At 36.5% G+C, this 17346-nt stretch overlaps 1 protein-coding gene and 1 long non-coding RNA gene across 12 annotated transcripts in view; one reads left to right on the top strand and one right to left on the bottom strand.

The window, feature by feature from the left end:
- The window catches only part of LOC308630847, a 499668-nt gene that overhangs the window by 419853 nt on the left and 62469 nt on the right, over positions 1 to 17346 (bottom strand). The window lies entirely within an intron of this gene.
- The window catches only part of CACNB4 (calcium voltage-gated channel auxiliary subunit beta 4), a gene marked incomplete at both ends in the record, with an annotated part of 129357 nt that overhangs the window by 101949 nt on the left and 10062 nt on the right, over positions 1 to 17346 (top strand). For both annotated transcript variants that reach the window (XM_081261623.1, XM_081261624.1), the window contains 3 exons: positions 8534 to 8643; positions 14063 to 14214; positions 15226 to 15321. In XM_081261623.1, coding sequence (XP_081117749.1) covers positions 8534 to 8643; positions 14063 to 14214; positions 15226 to 15321 — 358 coding nt within the window. The remainder of the gene's footprint in view (positions 1 to 8533; positions 8644 to 14062; positions 14215 to 15225; positions 15322 to 17346) is intronic.

The following is a 17346-nucleotide window of genomic DNA, read 5'->3' as shown; positions in this document are numbered from 1 at the left end:
CCATTCTCTTTTTTAAAAACAGGCAGAAAATGAAAGAGTTTCAAAGAAAACCAGCAAAACTTGCTAAATATTAGAATATTGGCATTGACAGCCAAGGTGAAGTTCATTCATTCTAATCTCCCTCTTCCACAACACAGTCAGATGGACAGTCAGCTTCCCTTTGAACACTTCTGGCTGGTGGGAAATCCTTTCCTAAAAAATGCAATTCAAAGAAATAGCTGAGCTCTGACTATAACTTAAGAGCAGTGGTCTTTGTCCTGCCTTGTGCTGTTCTGAGCCCTAACCCTTATCCTTCTGTCACTCTCCATGGACTAAAGGTAGCTAACATGCATGGCCCAGCCTCTGTTCCTTCAGTGATGCTTGGAGTCACTCGGTTCTAACCTGTGTTGACTTTACCTAAGGTTGCTCTGAGTAGTGCCTCAATCTCTGGCCCCATAGCAGCCCTTGATCTGAACAAATTCCATCCCATAACACTGCCTATGTTTGTGTTTTGGTCCCCACATGACATGCCTATAAACAGCAATGTTATTTAAAAATTTGACAGATAGCACTGATCAAAAAAAAAAAGATAATTTAGCAAAGAGAAAATGAGTGGTTTAATTACTGGATTCAAGAATGAAGAATCTGATGTCTTCCTTAATCCTTTGGCCCAGAAAGAAGAAATTCATTTTATTGTATCAGCAGTGATTTGTCTTGAATCAAGTAGAATTGTCTGCATCAATGAGTGCATACACACTATTTTTAAAAAAATATATTTATTCTAATTAGGTATGTATGACAGCAGAATGCATTTTGATTCATTATACACAATTACAGCACAACTTTTCATTTCTCTGGTTGTACATGATGTAGCAACACACCATATATGCAGTCATACATACATGTACCTAGAGTAATAATGGCCATCTCATTCCACCATCTTTCCGGCCCCCATGCCCCTTTCTCCTCTTCTCCCTCCCCTTTGCCCAAAGTTCCTCCATTTTTCCCATCTCCCCCCCCCACACACACCCATTATGGATCAGCATCCACTTATCAGAGAGAACATTTGGCCTTTGATTTGGGGGGGAATTGGCTTACTTTGCTTAGCATGATATTCTCCAACTCCATCCATTTACCTGCAAATGCCATAATTTCATTCTCTTTTAATGCTGAGTAATATTCCATTGTGTATATATACCACAGTTTCTTTATCCATTTATCTATTGAAGGGCACCTAGGTTGCTTCCACAGTTTAGCTAGTGTGAATTGAGCTGCAATAAACATTGATGCATTACTATAGTACTAGAGTACTATAATATGCTAATTTTAAGTCCTTTGGGTATCAAGCGAGGAGTGGGATAGCTGGGTCAAATGGTGGTTCCATTCCAAGTTTTCTAAGGAATCTCCATACTGCTTTCCAGAATGGTTGAACCAATTTTCAGTCCCACCAGCAATGTATGAGTGTGCCTTTCCCCCCATATCCTTGCCAACAATTATTGTTGTTTGTATTCTTGATAACTGCCATTCTGATTGGTGTGAGATGAAATCTTAGAGTGGTTTTGATTTACATTTCTCTAATTACTAGAGATGTTGAACATTATTTTTATATATTCCTTAATCAATTGTCTATCTTCTTCTGAGAAGTGTGTCTTCAGCTCCTTAGCCCATTTATTTATTGGGTTGTTTGCTTTTTTGGTGTTAAGTTTTTGAGTTCTTTATATATCCTGGAGATTAGTGCTCTATCTGACGTGCATGTGGCAAAAATTTGCTCCCATTCTGTAGGCTCTCTCTTCACCTCATTGTTTGTTTTTGTTTTGTTTTGTTTGCTGCAAAGAAGCTTTTTAGTTTGAATCCATCCCATTTATTGATTCTTCATTTTATTTCTTGCACTTTAGGAGTCTTGTTAAGGAACTTGGGGCTTAATCTGACATGATGAAGATTTGGGCCTACTTTTTCGTCTATTAGGTGCAGGGTCTCTGGTCTAATTCCTAGGTCCTTGATCCACTTTGAGTTGAGTTTTGTGCATGGTGAGAGATCGGGATTTTAGTTTCATTTTGCTGCATATGGATTTCCAGCTTTCAGAGCGTCATTTGTTGAAGAGGCTGACTTTTTTCCAAAGTATGTTTTTGGTGCCTTTGTCTAGTATGAGATAACTGTATTTATGTGGGTTTGTTTCTGTTTCTTCTATTCTGTACCATTGGTCTGCATACACACTATTGAAGTTGGTTTTGATAGAAACAGAATAAGTTTCAGTGCCAAGTGTTCATGAGGTCTGATGACATGGCAGAGAATCTAGGGGAAGAAGCCAGTAATAGTGTAAGTAGTAGCTACACACAGACTTAGCACCGGAAAGGACCCATGTGTGGCAGTGGGAGAAAGATGTTAAAGGTCGTGTGACAGAGTGGACTTACTGTTAAGAATAAGAAGCCAGTGCAGCAGGTAAAACAATGAGTTCACTGGTGCATGAACTCATTGTTTTAATAAGGAAGAAGAAATTGGCTGGTAGCTTCTCACTGGCTCTGATGTGTCTGTTGCTTGGAGAATATCCTTATGTTTTGAGCTATGAAAATATGCTACATTATGTTTTACCAATTAATAAAAGGAGAGAAAATGACAAGTAGCCTTTAAATGAAACCAGCCAAGAGAACAATCACATGGAAGGCTTTTGCTCAGTGACACAGCATAAACAATATGTTCTAGTGGAAACCTACTCAGTGTTTCATTGACTATGAATGCAATTTGTTAAGACAAAATGGCAGGAGAAAGTCCTGTAATTTTTCAGAAAGAGCAAAAATATCCATTAGCTAAGAGGTGTTTCTATTCAGTACTGTTTTTCAGATCTTAGTTAAAAATTAATTCAATGAATTAGACTAAAGTCCAACTGCTTAACTTTAGAGTCATAAACTTGAAAGGGTTTTTTGATACCTTAGCTATGATCAGTTTAGTTTTTCTATATTGATGCATTACAATTATATGTAATAGTGAGATTTATTATGCCATATTTATATATGCATATAACATAATTTGATAGATCTCATTCCTTAGTACTTTGCTTTCCCTCCCCTCTTCCCTTATCTCTCCTCCTGATCTGCTTGCTGTAATCTGCTGATCTCCTTTCTATTATCATCATCATTATTATTTTTTTTATTTTATTTTATTTCATCATTATTATTTTAATTAGTACATTATAGTTAAATACAAAAGCTGGATCCACTGAGGTATATTCATACATGGACATAGCATGATTTGGTTAATTTCATTCCCCCGTAATTCCCATACTCTCTCCTCTTCTCTCCATCTCGATCCCCATTGGTCTCCTTATTGTTTTTGTGAGATTCCTTTTTTTTTCTCTAACTTCCACATATGAAAGAAATCATAGAAAACATTCAACCCTTGACTTTCTAAGTCTGGCTTATCTTGCTTATCATTATGTTCTCCAGTTCCATCCATATACCAGCAAATGACATAATTTCATTCTTTTTTTATGACTGAGTAAAACTCCATCATGTAGAGGCACCACATTTTCTTTATCTATTCATCTGCTGACAGATACCTAGGGCTGGTTCCATAACTTAGCTATTGTGAATTGCACTGCTATAAACATTGGTATGCTTGTGTCACTATAGTATGCTGATTTTAGTTCTTTTGTATAAATTCAAAGAAATGGGATAGCTGGGCCATATGGTAGTTCCATTCCTAGGTTTTTGAAGAATCTCCATACTGCTTTCCAAAGTGGTGGTACTAATTTTCAGTTTCACCAACAATGTGTAAATAAAGCTTTGTCCCCACATCCTTGCCAGTAATTATTATTATTTGTATTCTTAATGATTACCATTCTAACTGGAGTGAGATGAAATCTCAGTCTAGTTTTGGTTTGCATTTCCCTGATTGCTAAGGATGTTACATACTTTTTCATATATTTGTTGGCTGTTTGTATTTCTTCTTTTGAGAAATGTCTGTTTAGATCATTTGCCCATTTTTTGATGAGTTATTCATTTTTCTGATGTTAAGTTTTTTATGTTCTTTATATATTCTAGGTATTAGTCCCCCATCAGAAGAGCAGCTGGCAAAGATTTTCTCCTTGAGTCATTCAGACCTAGTTACTATACAGTTTTACTGCTGTGGTTGCTATTGTGAGGCCTAACTGTAGTACATGTAAGAAAAATAAAAGGCACAGGTGAATATCCACATGTAGTAATACTTCTTGTGGCCATACTATAAATTAAGTGGCCCTAACAATCTGCTAAAATGGTACTCAGTCTGGTGAGGACACAGTAGTTACACTATGGGCTTCTCTCTTCATTTCACATATTCATTGGGAATGATCCTTTCCTATGAGGTTTGTTCAGCTGGTTGAATCTACAATTTTTAGGCCAAATAGCATGAAGTCAAACCAGTTGCAGTTTGTTGACCTATGCCATTCATGTCAAAGCCTCTGAAGTCTGTTATTTTAGGCTTTTTTTGACAACTGGATCAGATCAATTCTTAGGCATTATCCAACGCGTTGTAACTGACACAATCATGGCTTAAAATCCTAAACAGCACAAAATCTACAGGGATAGGATCTTCAGCTAAAGGAAGCTATTATCCAGACAACATATAAGGAAAACAAAGCAGGTAGTTGAGAAAGAAATTGAAAGAGAAGAAGCTGAGAATACAATTTAGAGAGACTCAAAATAGATAGTATTTACTTGTAAAAGGAAATGGGAACAATTGATGCTATCACAAAGCAGCCAAGCCATGGAAGAATGAACACAATTTGTAATTTCAGTGAACAAAGGGGAAAAGAACAAGTGACTTTCGGTTCCTGTCATTCTCCTGTCATCTCCTCTCACTCAAATGTGGACTCATTAGTCCACAAACACTGGGTCTAATTGAATACTTTTGTGCCAGACTTGAATGTGTAAATTAACAGATTTTTATTGCATCGTGTCTGACCTGATTCATCTTTCCTTTCAATGTATTTAATGGGTGAATCCATGGTTTCTACTAACTTCTGAGGACAGGATATAAAGATACTGTCTCCTTCAAGTCTTCAATTATCTAATAATCATTTGTCTTGCTTACATTATATATGTGCTTATCAATATAGAACACTAAGATAATTAAGAAAGCACTTTTATATATTACCTTGTTTGCTCCTAATGACAAACCCATGAGACAGTTTTGACAAATCTACCATTACCATTTTATTGATTAGGATACTAAGGCTCAAAAGATGTCATGACCTTTCTGTGGCCATAGAACCAGGAAGAGAAAGATCCAGGGCAATACTCAGGTCCTCCTGTGCCTTTCATCCATTTCTATTGACAGCACACTCCCTTGTTCTTTGAAACACTTTTCCCTATAAATACTAGGATATTGCAAGGGTAAAATATGGAAGGGCTTTACAGCTGTTGCATTACCATCATGGAACTATAAATTATTTTTTAATGCATGTGTCATAACTGAAAACTATCTTTACATAGACTATCACAGAAAACTAATATGCATAGCCCATGATATATTGGGTTATAAGCAATTAAGGTGAATTCTAAAGTAAAAATAAGCAATGGTTGTGTTTCAGATTTACTGCATTTAGAGAATTATTTTTGCTAGTTTCTAGGGAATTTGCTGCTACATCCAGTCTGCTGAGGAACCAATATCCTACTCCTACTATCTTTTTTTTTAAAACCTACTGGCCAGTAACTACTAACAAAGTTTTTCCAGAGATGCATAGAAGGGCCAAAGACACCGGGTATGACTATAGCAAGAAAATAAATAGAAAGGATGTCATAAATTTTTTAAAAAGTATTTACATTTGATAGTTACTTTGCTGGGAGTCTTATTTAAAAAAAAGAAGATATTGGATTTGATGTCTGATTTTGATAATAGTGAGCATCCTTGTAAGATAAACACTTATTTTGTCTAAATTATTAGAGTTGCTAGGGTAGTGTCTATATGTTCCAGATATCTACTTTATGCATCTGAATTTTATTAACAAGTAACTTATATTAGCAAATGAACTTGCAATTTATTAGCAAATAAAATAAGAAAAAATGCTTTATTGCCCACACCTTTCCCTCTGTTTCAAACATATGAAGCAGTTTTATTCCTTTGTTTTTGGGGACTTCGATAGTATTTGAAAAGGGCTTTGTAAAAGTGCTTTAATAACTCAGAATTAGATCATGCATCTGTTGATAAACACTTCAAGTTTTAAGAACCAGGGGTTACAGTCCCAGAAGCTGGAAAGGCTGAGGCAGGAGGATCGAAAGTTCAAAGCCAGCCTCAGCAATTTAGCAATACCCTAAGCAGCTTAGAGAGACCCTGTCTCAAAATTTAAAATAATAATTTTAAAAAGGGCTGGGAATGTGGCTCATTGGTTAAATGTTCCTGGGTTAAATCCCCAGTACCACAAAACAAAACAAAAAACCCCAAACCATGGGTCACTATCTGGCTTGCAGAATGAGAATATTTGATTTTCACTTAAGCAGAATAAAATCTTGCAACAAACCAAAAATCATTATTCTAGAAAGTTGAATTCTGTCTTTAAACCAACCTATTTGTCTTTAATCAGATATCTGGATTGCTCTGGATATGACTTTTATCCAGCAGCTCCATTCTTAAAATAAACATACAAGAAACCCAGAATCACAATAATAAACATGAAAACCCTGTTCTGTAAAGAAAAGGAATTGCCTATGAGATTTCATGCCTCAAAGCTTTAGAGGGCTACAGAGTAATAGAAACTCAGATGTGAGTTCGCTTGACTTTAAACTGATTTAAATCCTGACCATCTCTCAGACCAAGGCCAAGGTTGTGCATCTGTGCTTGATAATTTGCCCCATGTAGAGATTTGGGGTTGCTGGATAAGAAAGCTGAAATGAAAGAGAATTCTGAAATCAAATGACTAAGCCCTGGCCTGGTGCTCAGAAACCTAGTTTAGACCTCATGAGCCTATGTGGAATCATGTGAAACTCTTTGTTTCTCAGTTTCCTTCGTGGTAAAATGAAGAAGTTGTTACACCAGTGTTTTCCAATGTCTTTTAGCAGTTGAACAATGTTTTGCAATGAATTCACATATAAGCCCAATGTAGAAAATAGAAATGCAGAAGTGTTTGCCTTGTGTGGTAAAATTGGAGCCTCACCCACTTGGCCTTTCTTTAGTGTTCAGAATGATTGCCAAGATCTCTCTGCAAAGGACAGTTGAGAATGCATCTAATACTTATTAGGGCATAAAAATTCTGAAAAAGCTAAATAATTTTAAATGTCCTGACCACCTACAGTACATAAATACAATGACACAGACAGGCGGTGATTTGCTTTAAAATAACACCAGAAGTTTAAAGTCTGTAGGTTTAAAGAAGTGATTTCCAACCATTTGTCAAAAAGCTTTATTTTAAATTCTCTCCAAGGCTCAGATCATGCAAGTCAGGTAAAGAGTCTTCTGACAATAGCCAGTATCTCCCAAACAGGTATGAGATGACATGGGATTGAATAATTGCTAATAACTCTAGCCTCTTCTCTGTTCCAACCCTCAAAATTTTTTGAATATGGAGAAGAATAGGTATGTTCACTGAGTATAAAAGGGAGAGGGTGCTACTTTTCTCATCTATTTCTGGGAAGCTGTGAAGATGAGAATGGGGAAAGGCCCACTGATGTTAGTAACTGACTTAGAAAGGCAAGCTTTGGATTCTACAGGCAGATAATGGCTGGAAATTGAGCAATCCTTAAAACAGTTTTAAAAGTGTGGATTCCAGATGTTCTCATTTGATAAATTATATTCAAATAGACCCCTGTCTCCATTCATCATTTGCAATGTCTTTACTTTATTCTTTTCTTCCATGATTGCAGGATTCTTTCTAACTTATCAAAACCCTGGCATAATACTCACATTGCCCTCAACTGTACTCTCTTAGGACTGCCCCGCCATGTGCATTCAAAGTCATATGTAAATATGCTGAAGAATCCTATGGCTGTAGAAAAGAAACCATATTTCTCACTTTCTTACAAGTGAAGCCTCCCTTTGAACCTGTGGAGAAACGTTCCATGAATCATGAATGAAGTATTGAGCATAGGAATGCAACTTAGCCTATCACCGATTGGTCGTCTTTGATGATCAAAATGAAGAGGGTTTCTTCCTTTAGCCAGAGGCATTGAAATGCTGGAAAAGAGCATTTGTAGCTCCTGAAGGTCTTGTTCAAGAGCAAATCATCTGTGAATTGTGAGGAGACTGTATTGCTGCTTCCTAGAAAGAGCATGGTGTATGCATATGTTTTGATTCCCTCCTGGTGTGGTGTGCATTGTAAAGGGAACTTGGCCAGGCCGGCCATAATGGAGAAGAGCATTTTTACTGGAGTAATTTTTCAATTAAATAGCCAAAAACCTTCCTCTATTTGCTCTGCTTGTATTTTAATACTAGCCAAAGCCTGTTTAAAATTCTTGTGGCCAATATTTATTATACTGTGGTTCTACTATAGTATGTAAAATGGTTATTAAGTACTGTGGTTATAATTCACTTGGAGAACCCTGTAACATTTTTACTGGCTTGTTCTCTTCTGTGTTCCTATTCATAGGATATCAATAACGAGAGTGACAGCTGACATTTCTCTTGCTAAGAGGTCTGTCCTAAATAATCCCAGCAAGAGAGCAATAATTGAACGTTCAAACACCCGGTCCAGCTTAGGTAAGATATTCAAATGTGGTACTTTTCTATCCTGTATTTTTAGACCAACATGACACAGGATGCATTTGTGAATGTCTTTTCCAGTTTGCTCCCCAGTCTGAATGAGGAAGTGCCAATAACTGAAGAGAATGCTAGCGTGGACATGAAGGGAGCAGAGTTCTGCAGCAGCCAGAGCCTGTTCTGTCTCTTTCAGCTCTAGTCAATTAGCTAATTGGTAGTCTGGTTGGAAGAATCCTCAACGACTCCCCTGGTCTGTTACTGCCTAAAAACGAGAAAACACTCATCTCTGTTTTGCCTAAGCTTCTCAATGAAGCTAAGGGTAATTGTCATACCTGACTCACAGCTGACACGAAAGGAAATCCTATGTTCAGCCTTCTCAGATCTTTAGAAGAAATAGATAATGGTGCTCTTGGTGTTTCTTCTGTTGCTAGCTGGTAATACACAGAATAGTCACACCTTGAAGTAATGGCAACCACCATTAATAACGTGCAGGGAATTCAAATGTGTCTTTTCTGGGGTACTAGTGAGAAAGCATCCTAAAATTCACCATGATGGAGAAGAGCCAAAGGCTGTGGATGAGCAGGGCTATGGATAGAAGTGAGTCCATGCTGCTGGTGAATCACGTTTATTCATCCTGAAAGCATGTTCTTTTTCTCCATGACTGTCAAGAGTGGTGCAGAATCTTTCCTCGAATTTTCTTTTGCATTCACATTCTAAGGGCAACTTGTTTTAACTAGGAAAGATGCTACTCCTCCATGCTGCTGAAAAGGGCTGTACAGAGGATAGAAAACTAAATAATAAAAACAACAATAATAATAGTAACTAGCGTTTCCAGCTGCATGTCCTAATGTCTCATCAAGAATCCACCAAAGGGGGAGTGGTGGAGTGCTCGCCTAACACAGGCGAGGCCCTGGGTTCAATCCTCAGCACCACATAAAAATAAATTAATTAAAGATATTGTGTCCAACTATAACTAAAAATAAATTTAAAAAAAAGAGAGAGAAAAAAGAATCCACCAAAGGCTTGCCTTGACCCTGATTTAAGGTTGGAAAAAAGATACAAAGCATTATCTCTATAATCCTGGCATGAGATTGGTACATGATGATCGCCAATACATATTTGTGGGATGGTTGCTTGTGAGGGGATGCCTCACATGTCAGTGCATGTGAGGGGTAGATCCTAGAGGTAAGTGGTTCCTTGTCCAGTCCTGTGCTTAGAGCCTTCCACAAAGTGAAACATTCTTAAAGGCACAGTATTTTGCCTTGAGACAGTGATGGTGGCATGTTGATGGTGAATCATAGCAGGTAGCTGACTAAAATAAAATATCATGGGTGATAAGGACAGTCAGGTAGGTTGAAGATTTCTCAAATAAGCTTCTGTTCTCTGTTCTCCTATCTTCTATCTTGGTGTCTGTAACTTTTAACCACCTCTCCTTCTGGTATATGATGAAAGGCTAAAGATGCTAAAAAGCTAAATGAGGTTGCCTGTTCCTTCAACCATTTGCACCAGCTAAGGAGTTCATGGATATTCCCTGAAGTTGGTCCTTATACTCTAGTTACCTGTCATAAGAGTCAGTGATGTGTATGAGGTAGGGTAGTATTAATACTCAGAAGAAACAAAGTAGATCTCAGTTCACTGGTTTTTAACTGTACTCTGTGAAGTCATGTATCCACAACCATTGGAATTCATCTAATGTCAATCTAAAATAACACTGAGTGGCTTATTTGTTGTCTTATTAAATACATAATTTGTAGATTCTTTCATCAAATGTCTATCAAACACTTGTTATGTGCCATGCATTATGCTAGACTCAGGAAATACAGATAGAACTAAGACTCAGTATTTTGCTCATGGGTAAAGAAAAAGAAGGGACAGATGGTTTAAATACTCTGGGATAATGAAATTACAAAGAGCAAGCTAGAGGATAAAGAAGAAGGGTGGGGGTGAGCGGTTTGTGAGGACTTTTTAGAAGTTATATTTGAGCTGGTTCTTCAAGGCACACAAGAATGTATAAAAACATTGACCCATTTAAAAAAAAAAGCATTTGTGATTGAGAAAAAACTAGATTTGTGTTTAGCATGCTTATAAAGGAGAGTGCAGGCACGGTTATAGAAGAAACAGAAAAGAGACTGAAAGAGTAGATTGACGTCAATCTGTTAGAACTCTAGTGTTGCTTGTTAAAGAGATCTCTTAAATAGATTTCATGAAATGTTTATTTTATAAGATATTAATAGTTGTCACATTAAATGTTTTCCATGGTCAAATAAATTTAGAAATGATGAATTAAACAGTTGGCAGTTTTCTTCATTGCAAGACTTCTTGTAGCCCTGAAGATATGAAAGGTAACACATTTGAAATTCTAAAAGAAGCTATTCTAGTATGCAATATGTCCCTTGCTTAAACCCCTTTCTTTCACTGGAAATAGTGTGGGATTACTGTTCCAGGAAATGTTGGGAAATGCTACCTAGGCCCATGGCAGTAATATGAATAGATGTGGGTATAGGAGTATCACCAGTCAAAGAGATGCTAGAAAGACGGGCTGGGTCACCTGTGGTCAGCTTTTTGAAATGTTCCTTGAGGGCCTCCAGATCATAATCTATGAATCCTCAGCTCCCTTTGCCTAGAATAGCATCAGGAAGAAACTTCCTTTGGAATCCCTCTTAGAATTAGTCTAGGTAGCCAGGATTGTTTGGCATGGTTGAGGTTTTTTTTTTAGAGAGAAAATTATCTATGTAAATAAAGATACCTTTTTCTTACACACACACACACACACACACACACACACACACACACACACACACATTCTGAATTTTGGGCTCATCCCAGTAAGTAATGTGGCCTCCTGGCTTCCTCTGTCAATCTAAACTCCACCTCTCTGCTTATGCCAGAGTGCCCATTGCCCAAAGGTTCTGTGATGGTTATGCAATAGGTGTGCCTGCTTCTTCTTCCATCAGAAACTACACTTAACTTCATTGCTAGGGCAGAGTAAATAGATCCAGATATTTCTGAGTTATTTGGACAGGGACTTGGAGGACCTGGAGGATCCTTATACCAGGGCAGTCCAGTTAGCGTTATTGCGTTTTCACTGCTTCTGAAGATATCACATTCCAATTTGAAGCATAAAACAATGTAGATATGTTCAGGGATAGTCCTGGTGACAAGCTTCCTTAAACCCAGTGGCAGCTCAATGAAAACAGCATAGAGGACATGCTCCAACATCCTGCGACTGAAACTTTCTATAGTCAAAATTGATTTAATTTTCCAAACTTCCTTCTTAAGACAATTTTTTTCTTTTTTCTTTCTTTTTTTAGTTGTAGATGGACACAATATCTTTATTTTATTTATTTATTTTTATGTAGTGCTGAGGATCATACCCAGTGCCTCACGCATTCAAGGCAAGTGCTCTCTACCACTGAGCTACAACCCCAGCCCCAAGACAAATTTCTTTTTAAACTGTTTCTGACATGCCAGAAATAAAAGGGGAAAATATGTTTATTATTACTAACAAATGTAGAATATAGTCTCAGAAGAATTTGACAAATAAATCTACTTATCTAATGTCCTTAAATTGATAACTTGAAAGCTAGTCGCTCTTCAAAACAATGTGAAATTTTTCAAATCATTGATATTAGATAATATGAAAAACAACAGATATGTTGACTCTTTAAATTCATACATTATGTGTTAAACATCAGTGGTTCTATAGTAAATAAGGCTTTTTGCTATTATAAAAAACCCTCTTCACCAGGCTTGGTAGCACAAACCTGTAATCCCAGTGGCTTGGGAGGCTGAGGCAGGAGGATCACAAGTTCAAAGTCAGCCTCAGCAACTTAGTGAGGCCCTAAACAACTTAGTGAGACCCTGTCACAAAACATAAAAAAAAAAGGACTGAGTATGCAGCTAGGTATGTAAACACCCTTGGGTTCAGTCCCTGGTACAAAAAAACAAAAACAAAACTTCTTCCATAAAAAAGTAGAGCTACATGATAAGCCTGGAGTGTTTATGACCCCATATACCCTGTTAATCTTTTTGGTTAATGAAAGGAGAATTTTGTGTGTGTGTGTGGATGATACAAACTTGAGTTTATCCTGGACAAGCAAAGTAAATTATGAGATTCTGTCACAAACCCTTTTCAGTGAGGGTATTTAGAGTAATACTACCTTTTCTCTAGGCCACCTTTGGTATCATTTAAATAGCTTTGTGTATGCTATATTAAAACATTATAGAGTACACCAGATTGAAACATTATTAGGTCACACCAATAGCCATAAAAATAAGGAAAGACCAAGACAACAAAACAAAATAATCTCTCTGAAAACAAATAGTCTAATTCACATTTTGGACATGGTGCAATTAAATCAGATGAATTATAAAATATATAAGGAACTTTCTTATATTTCAGAAAGTTATAGTGTATTTGGATTATCCATTTTCCTTAAAAAAAGAAATAGTTGGGTTGCTTCAGACCTTTGAAAAGAACTAGATTTTTCATTTGACCAAATCCATGCAGATTTGGGTCACTTGACTCTTATAAACAGCTGAAAAGATTTGCATCTAGATGTAATGCAGCAGTTTAATATAATTAGCCTTAGGGTATTTTTTAATACCAAAGATAATTATGTTTTAGAAAAGTCCACTGGCTCCAATTCTTAAATTGAGCTAGAATTGCTAATCTGTTAATTGTAAGAGGAAACACTGAACAATTAAACTGTGGTATGAAGATGTGCATAACAGTCAAAACAAGTTATTCCTAGTTTTTTTTAAAGAATGTTTACAAAATATTAATATATAACTTGTTGATAGTAGAACTGTTACACTGTGCCAGTCATGGTGGTGCACACCTGTAATCCCAGGGATTAGAGAGACTGAGGCAGAAGGGTCACAAATTCAAGTCCAGCCCAGGCAACTTAGTAAGACCTTGTCTCAAAATAAAAAAGGCTGGGGATGTAGCTCAGTAGCAGAGTTACCCTGGGCTCCCTTCCAAGTACTGCAATAATAATAATAATGCTGTTATTTCAATGTAATTTGCTTTCTCTCTGATGGTGCTTCACGCATGTATCTCAGTTGTTTCCTAAATATGGTTTCAGTTTTGATAGCTGAAACAAAAGTAAAGAAGAACAAAGCAATAATCAAAAAACAACATTAAAAAACCCACCAAGGCTATATAAATAGCTAAATGTTAGGTTGAATGTAAGAAGCAAATTATAAAAGCTTGAGTTTTTCCACCAATTGTTTTGTTTTATGAAAAACTCAAACCATCTCTCTCTCTTTAGAAGACTTTAAACTAGACATGGTTAGGAAAATTCAGAATATTTGTTTTGTAATGTAGACAAACATATCTGAAATATATACTTTTTTAAATAGAAATACTGACTAATGAGAATAAAGAGTACCTGTTAATTCTTGTTTCTCCTTTTAGCGGAAGTACAAAGTGAAATTGAAAGAATCTTTGAGTTGGCAAGATCTTTGCAATTGGTTGTTCTTGATGCAGACACCATCAATCACCCAGCACAACTTATAAAGACTTCCTTAGCACCAATTATTGTTCATGTAAAAGTCTCATCTCCAAAGGTAATCAATCGGCTCATTTCAGTCTTGAGGATTAGCACATTTCTTTTGAGATATTTTTTTGTCTGTGTTTTGTTGTTGTTGTTGTTGTTGTTATTAGTGGGCAAGAAGAATATTGAGATTCTTTTTGATGAGCCCATTTTAAAACAGTCTCTAGGTTCTAGGAATTTTGAAATAGCAAATAAAGAAGAGTCCATTCTTATAAGATGTTCATTGGTCTCAAACCAGACAGTTATGCAAGTATATAATAGAAATTTTAAAAAAAATTAAGAAAGGTCAGAAGAAGTAGACTCTGGCTTTTCCTAGACTACAGGTTCTATCTTGGTAAATTGTTTGTATAACATTGATTCTTGGATCACCTATATTTTCTTCCCAGTTGAGAGAATACATAGTTCAAGAAAGATAACAATATTTATACTACACTTATCATATTAAAGGTAAAATATCATTGGATGAACATTTCTTATGGAAATGTCATAGCCCTAGACACTTGTGCGAAGGTTGGGTTCTTTGAGGAATATATTATTCCATTATGAGTAGTCTGATTAATATGAAATTAAACTAGAATTTCCTATTAATTACTTATGACAAAAGAAACAAATATGTAAACAACTGTGATATTTATCTGACATAAAGGTGGTGAATCAAAATATTACTCAACTGAATAAAATCAAAATATTACCGAACATAAGTGACCTGGTACAGAGCAGTTCCTCCACTTTTGTATGACTCTCTTTGAAATTTCCAGGAAATTATAAAATACAGAGTGGGGATTCAAGGGCCCTCCAAGACCTCACACAGAGGTAGAACAGCATGAACACACATGAATCAATCCACTGTACTGAAAGCCACTGCAAATGGGTGACATCATTACAGAGTTTGTAGAATATATGATTTCTCACATTGCATTTCCTCTTTACTAATCCTTAAGGCTAAACAGACTAAAAAAAGATCCCATTTTATTTGATTTTCTTTCAATTCATTGATAAGAGCTTGGCTCCTGTCTTCTCTTAGGTTTTACAGCGATTGATTAAATCTAGAGGAAAATCCCAAAGTAAACACTTGAATGTTCAACTAGTAGCAGCTGATAAACTTGCACAGTGCCCTCCTGTAAGTATGACCATTTTTTTTTCCCTTAATCATTCTTGACTAGTTAGAAAAGGTTGGTTCTTGTCCATATTAGCGTTGTTATTTTTATTCTATGATAATGGTGATGACGTATGTTTAAAATCTAAAGGATCTCATGGAACCAGCTGCTACTGTCTTGTTGATTATGCTCAGACTTCCAGAACTAGATGGTGTCTAGTTAATAAGACCTGAACTTTGGTCTGATACCTGCTTTCCTTCCTGATCCCTTGATTTCCTGGCAAACACTCAGGAAACCACTTAGCGTGTAGCATCCAGTCACGTGGACACTTTCAAGCAAAGAACAGAATAAAATAAAGCATGCCAATTTGACTTTCCTTTAACTTTTTCTGATAGAAGGTTCTGGTAGGATTAAAAAAATTATGATGTTAAAGGTCAAGAATTGATAAGAACTAGAGGAGTCCTGTGGTTGTAGCAGATGAAAGGGTCAGGGTTGAGTGAAATAAAAAAAAAAAAAACTACAGTAAATTAACTTTTCTCCTAGTGCCATTGCCAGAAAACAAATGCTGGGTTCAAAGGCAAACAATGATGGGGTGAGGATCAGAAGTGAATGGTATCACCTGGCACTGGGTCATGGCCAGTCCATGTCACCACTTGCTCAATTGACCTCCTGTTTCTATGACTTTTCTCTAAAGGAAATAACAGTCTCTTTTGGTCAACTGATTCACTGGCTTTTTTATATTCTTGTGCTTTTAAAGCATAAAATTAAATTCAAATGTTTACAGCATCACTTTTTAAAGCAGACTCTGGAGCCAGATGCTTAAGTTCAAATCCATACTGACTAGTTACGTAATCTTAGGCAAGTACCTGCCTCATGAGGTTATTGTAAGAATTCAGTGAGTGAATATGTGGAAAAGCTCTTAGAACAGCACCTGGTACATAGTTCACACTGTCCAGGTGTTTATGTTGTAATTACTAGGTATACTTTGTGCCATTCGATGTCTGGTTGGTTAGACTTTGTAACGACCCTTGTCTCCCTTGCTCACTCTTGTAACTCACTCACTACATTGTCATAGTGGACTCATCATAATAAATATTTGTTGAATGAATGAATGGAGGTACAGGGACAGGGAGTAATAAAGCATCCTTTCATTAGATACTTGCAATGGCCTGGTGTGTGCTAGATGCTTTACATAGATTGTCGGTAATCCTCAGTTACCTAATAAAATAAGCAATATAATTCCCATTTTACAATTGAGTCAATTGAAAACAGAGGGGTTCAAGGATTTCTCTAAGGTCACATAGCAAATTAGAATTACATCTAGATCTTTCTGGTTCCAAAGCCACTTTATTCTCCTCCTAACCCTACCTACCCTACACATAAATATGCACACACCTGGCTACCTATAATGCAGATAATTTGGGTATCTTGAAGCATAGAATTCTGTTAAGAACACAGAATTTCTTACTAATGAAGTCACTTTCACAGTAGAATGAGTGATTAAAGCACTGAATGAATATAAAAGAATGTATTACGGAGCCCCTGACTCGGTAATCCTTCACAGTTGAAGTTTATTGACCAGCTCAAAGGCCAGAACCATGCTATTATTTCCATTTTTTTCCCCTGAACAATCTTTGAAGGTTGGTTATCAATTTGGTGTTCTGGGAAGTGGATACTCAAATGGAAATAGAAGTGCAGAAGATTTATTGTAGAAAATCCCTTTTCTTTTTATGAGAATGAGTTTATTAATATTTATTCTTGATAGTTACTAGAGAAAATACTTGTGTGCTATTAAAATTGAGGTGTTTTGCTGAGAGAGTTGATCATTGAGTTGTTCATCTAGTATAACTTGTTATGTCTGAAATAGCTGGAACCAAGAGAAGGCATGTGCATACTTAACACCGTGTGCTTCTTCAGGACTTGTTCCCCCACCAAGGGAAACAAATGGCACTCAAATGGCTCTTGGAAGACAGCCTTGTCCTATTATTATCTTAGTGGTACAAACACCTCCTTGTTTAATATAATTGGTCAGATAACTTGGCATTTTA

Source organism: Spermophilus citellus, assembly GCF_964194105.1.
Source record: "Spermophilus citellus genome assembly, chromosome: 11".
Taxonomy (NCBI): domain Eukaryota; kingdom Metazoa; phylum Chordata; class Mammalia; order Rodentia; family Sciuridae; genus Spermophilus; species Spermophilus citellus.
The sequence above is the reverse complement of the archived record's forward strand: the minus strand, read 5'-3'. Positions and strand labels throughout refer to the sequence as shown.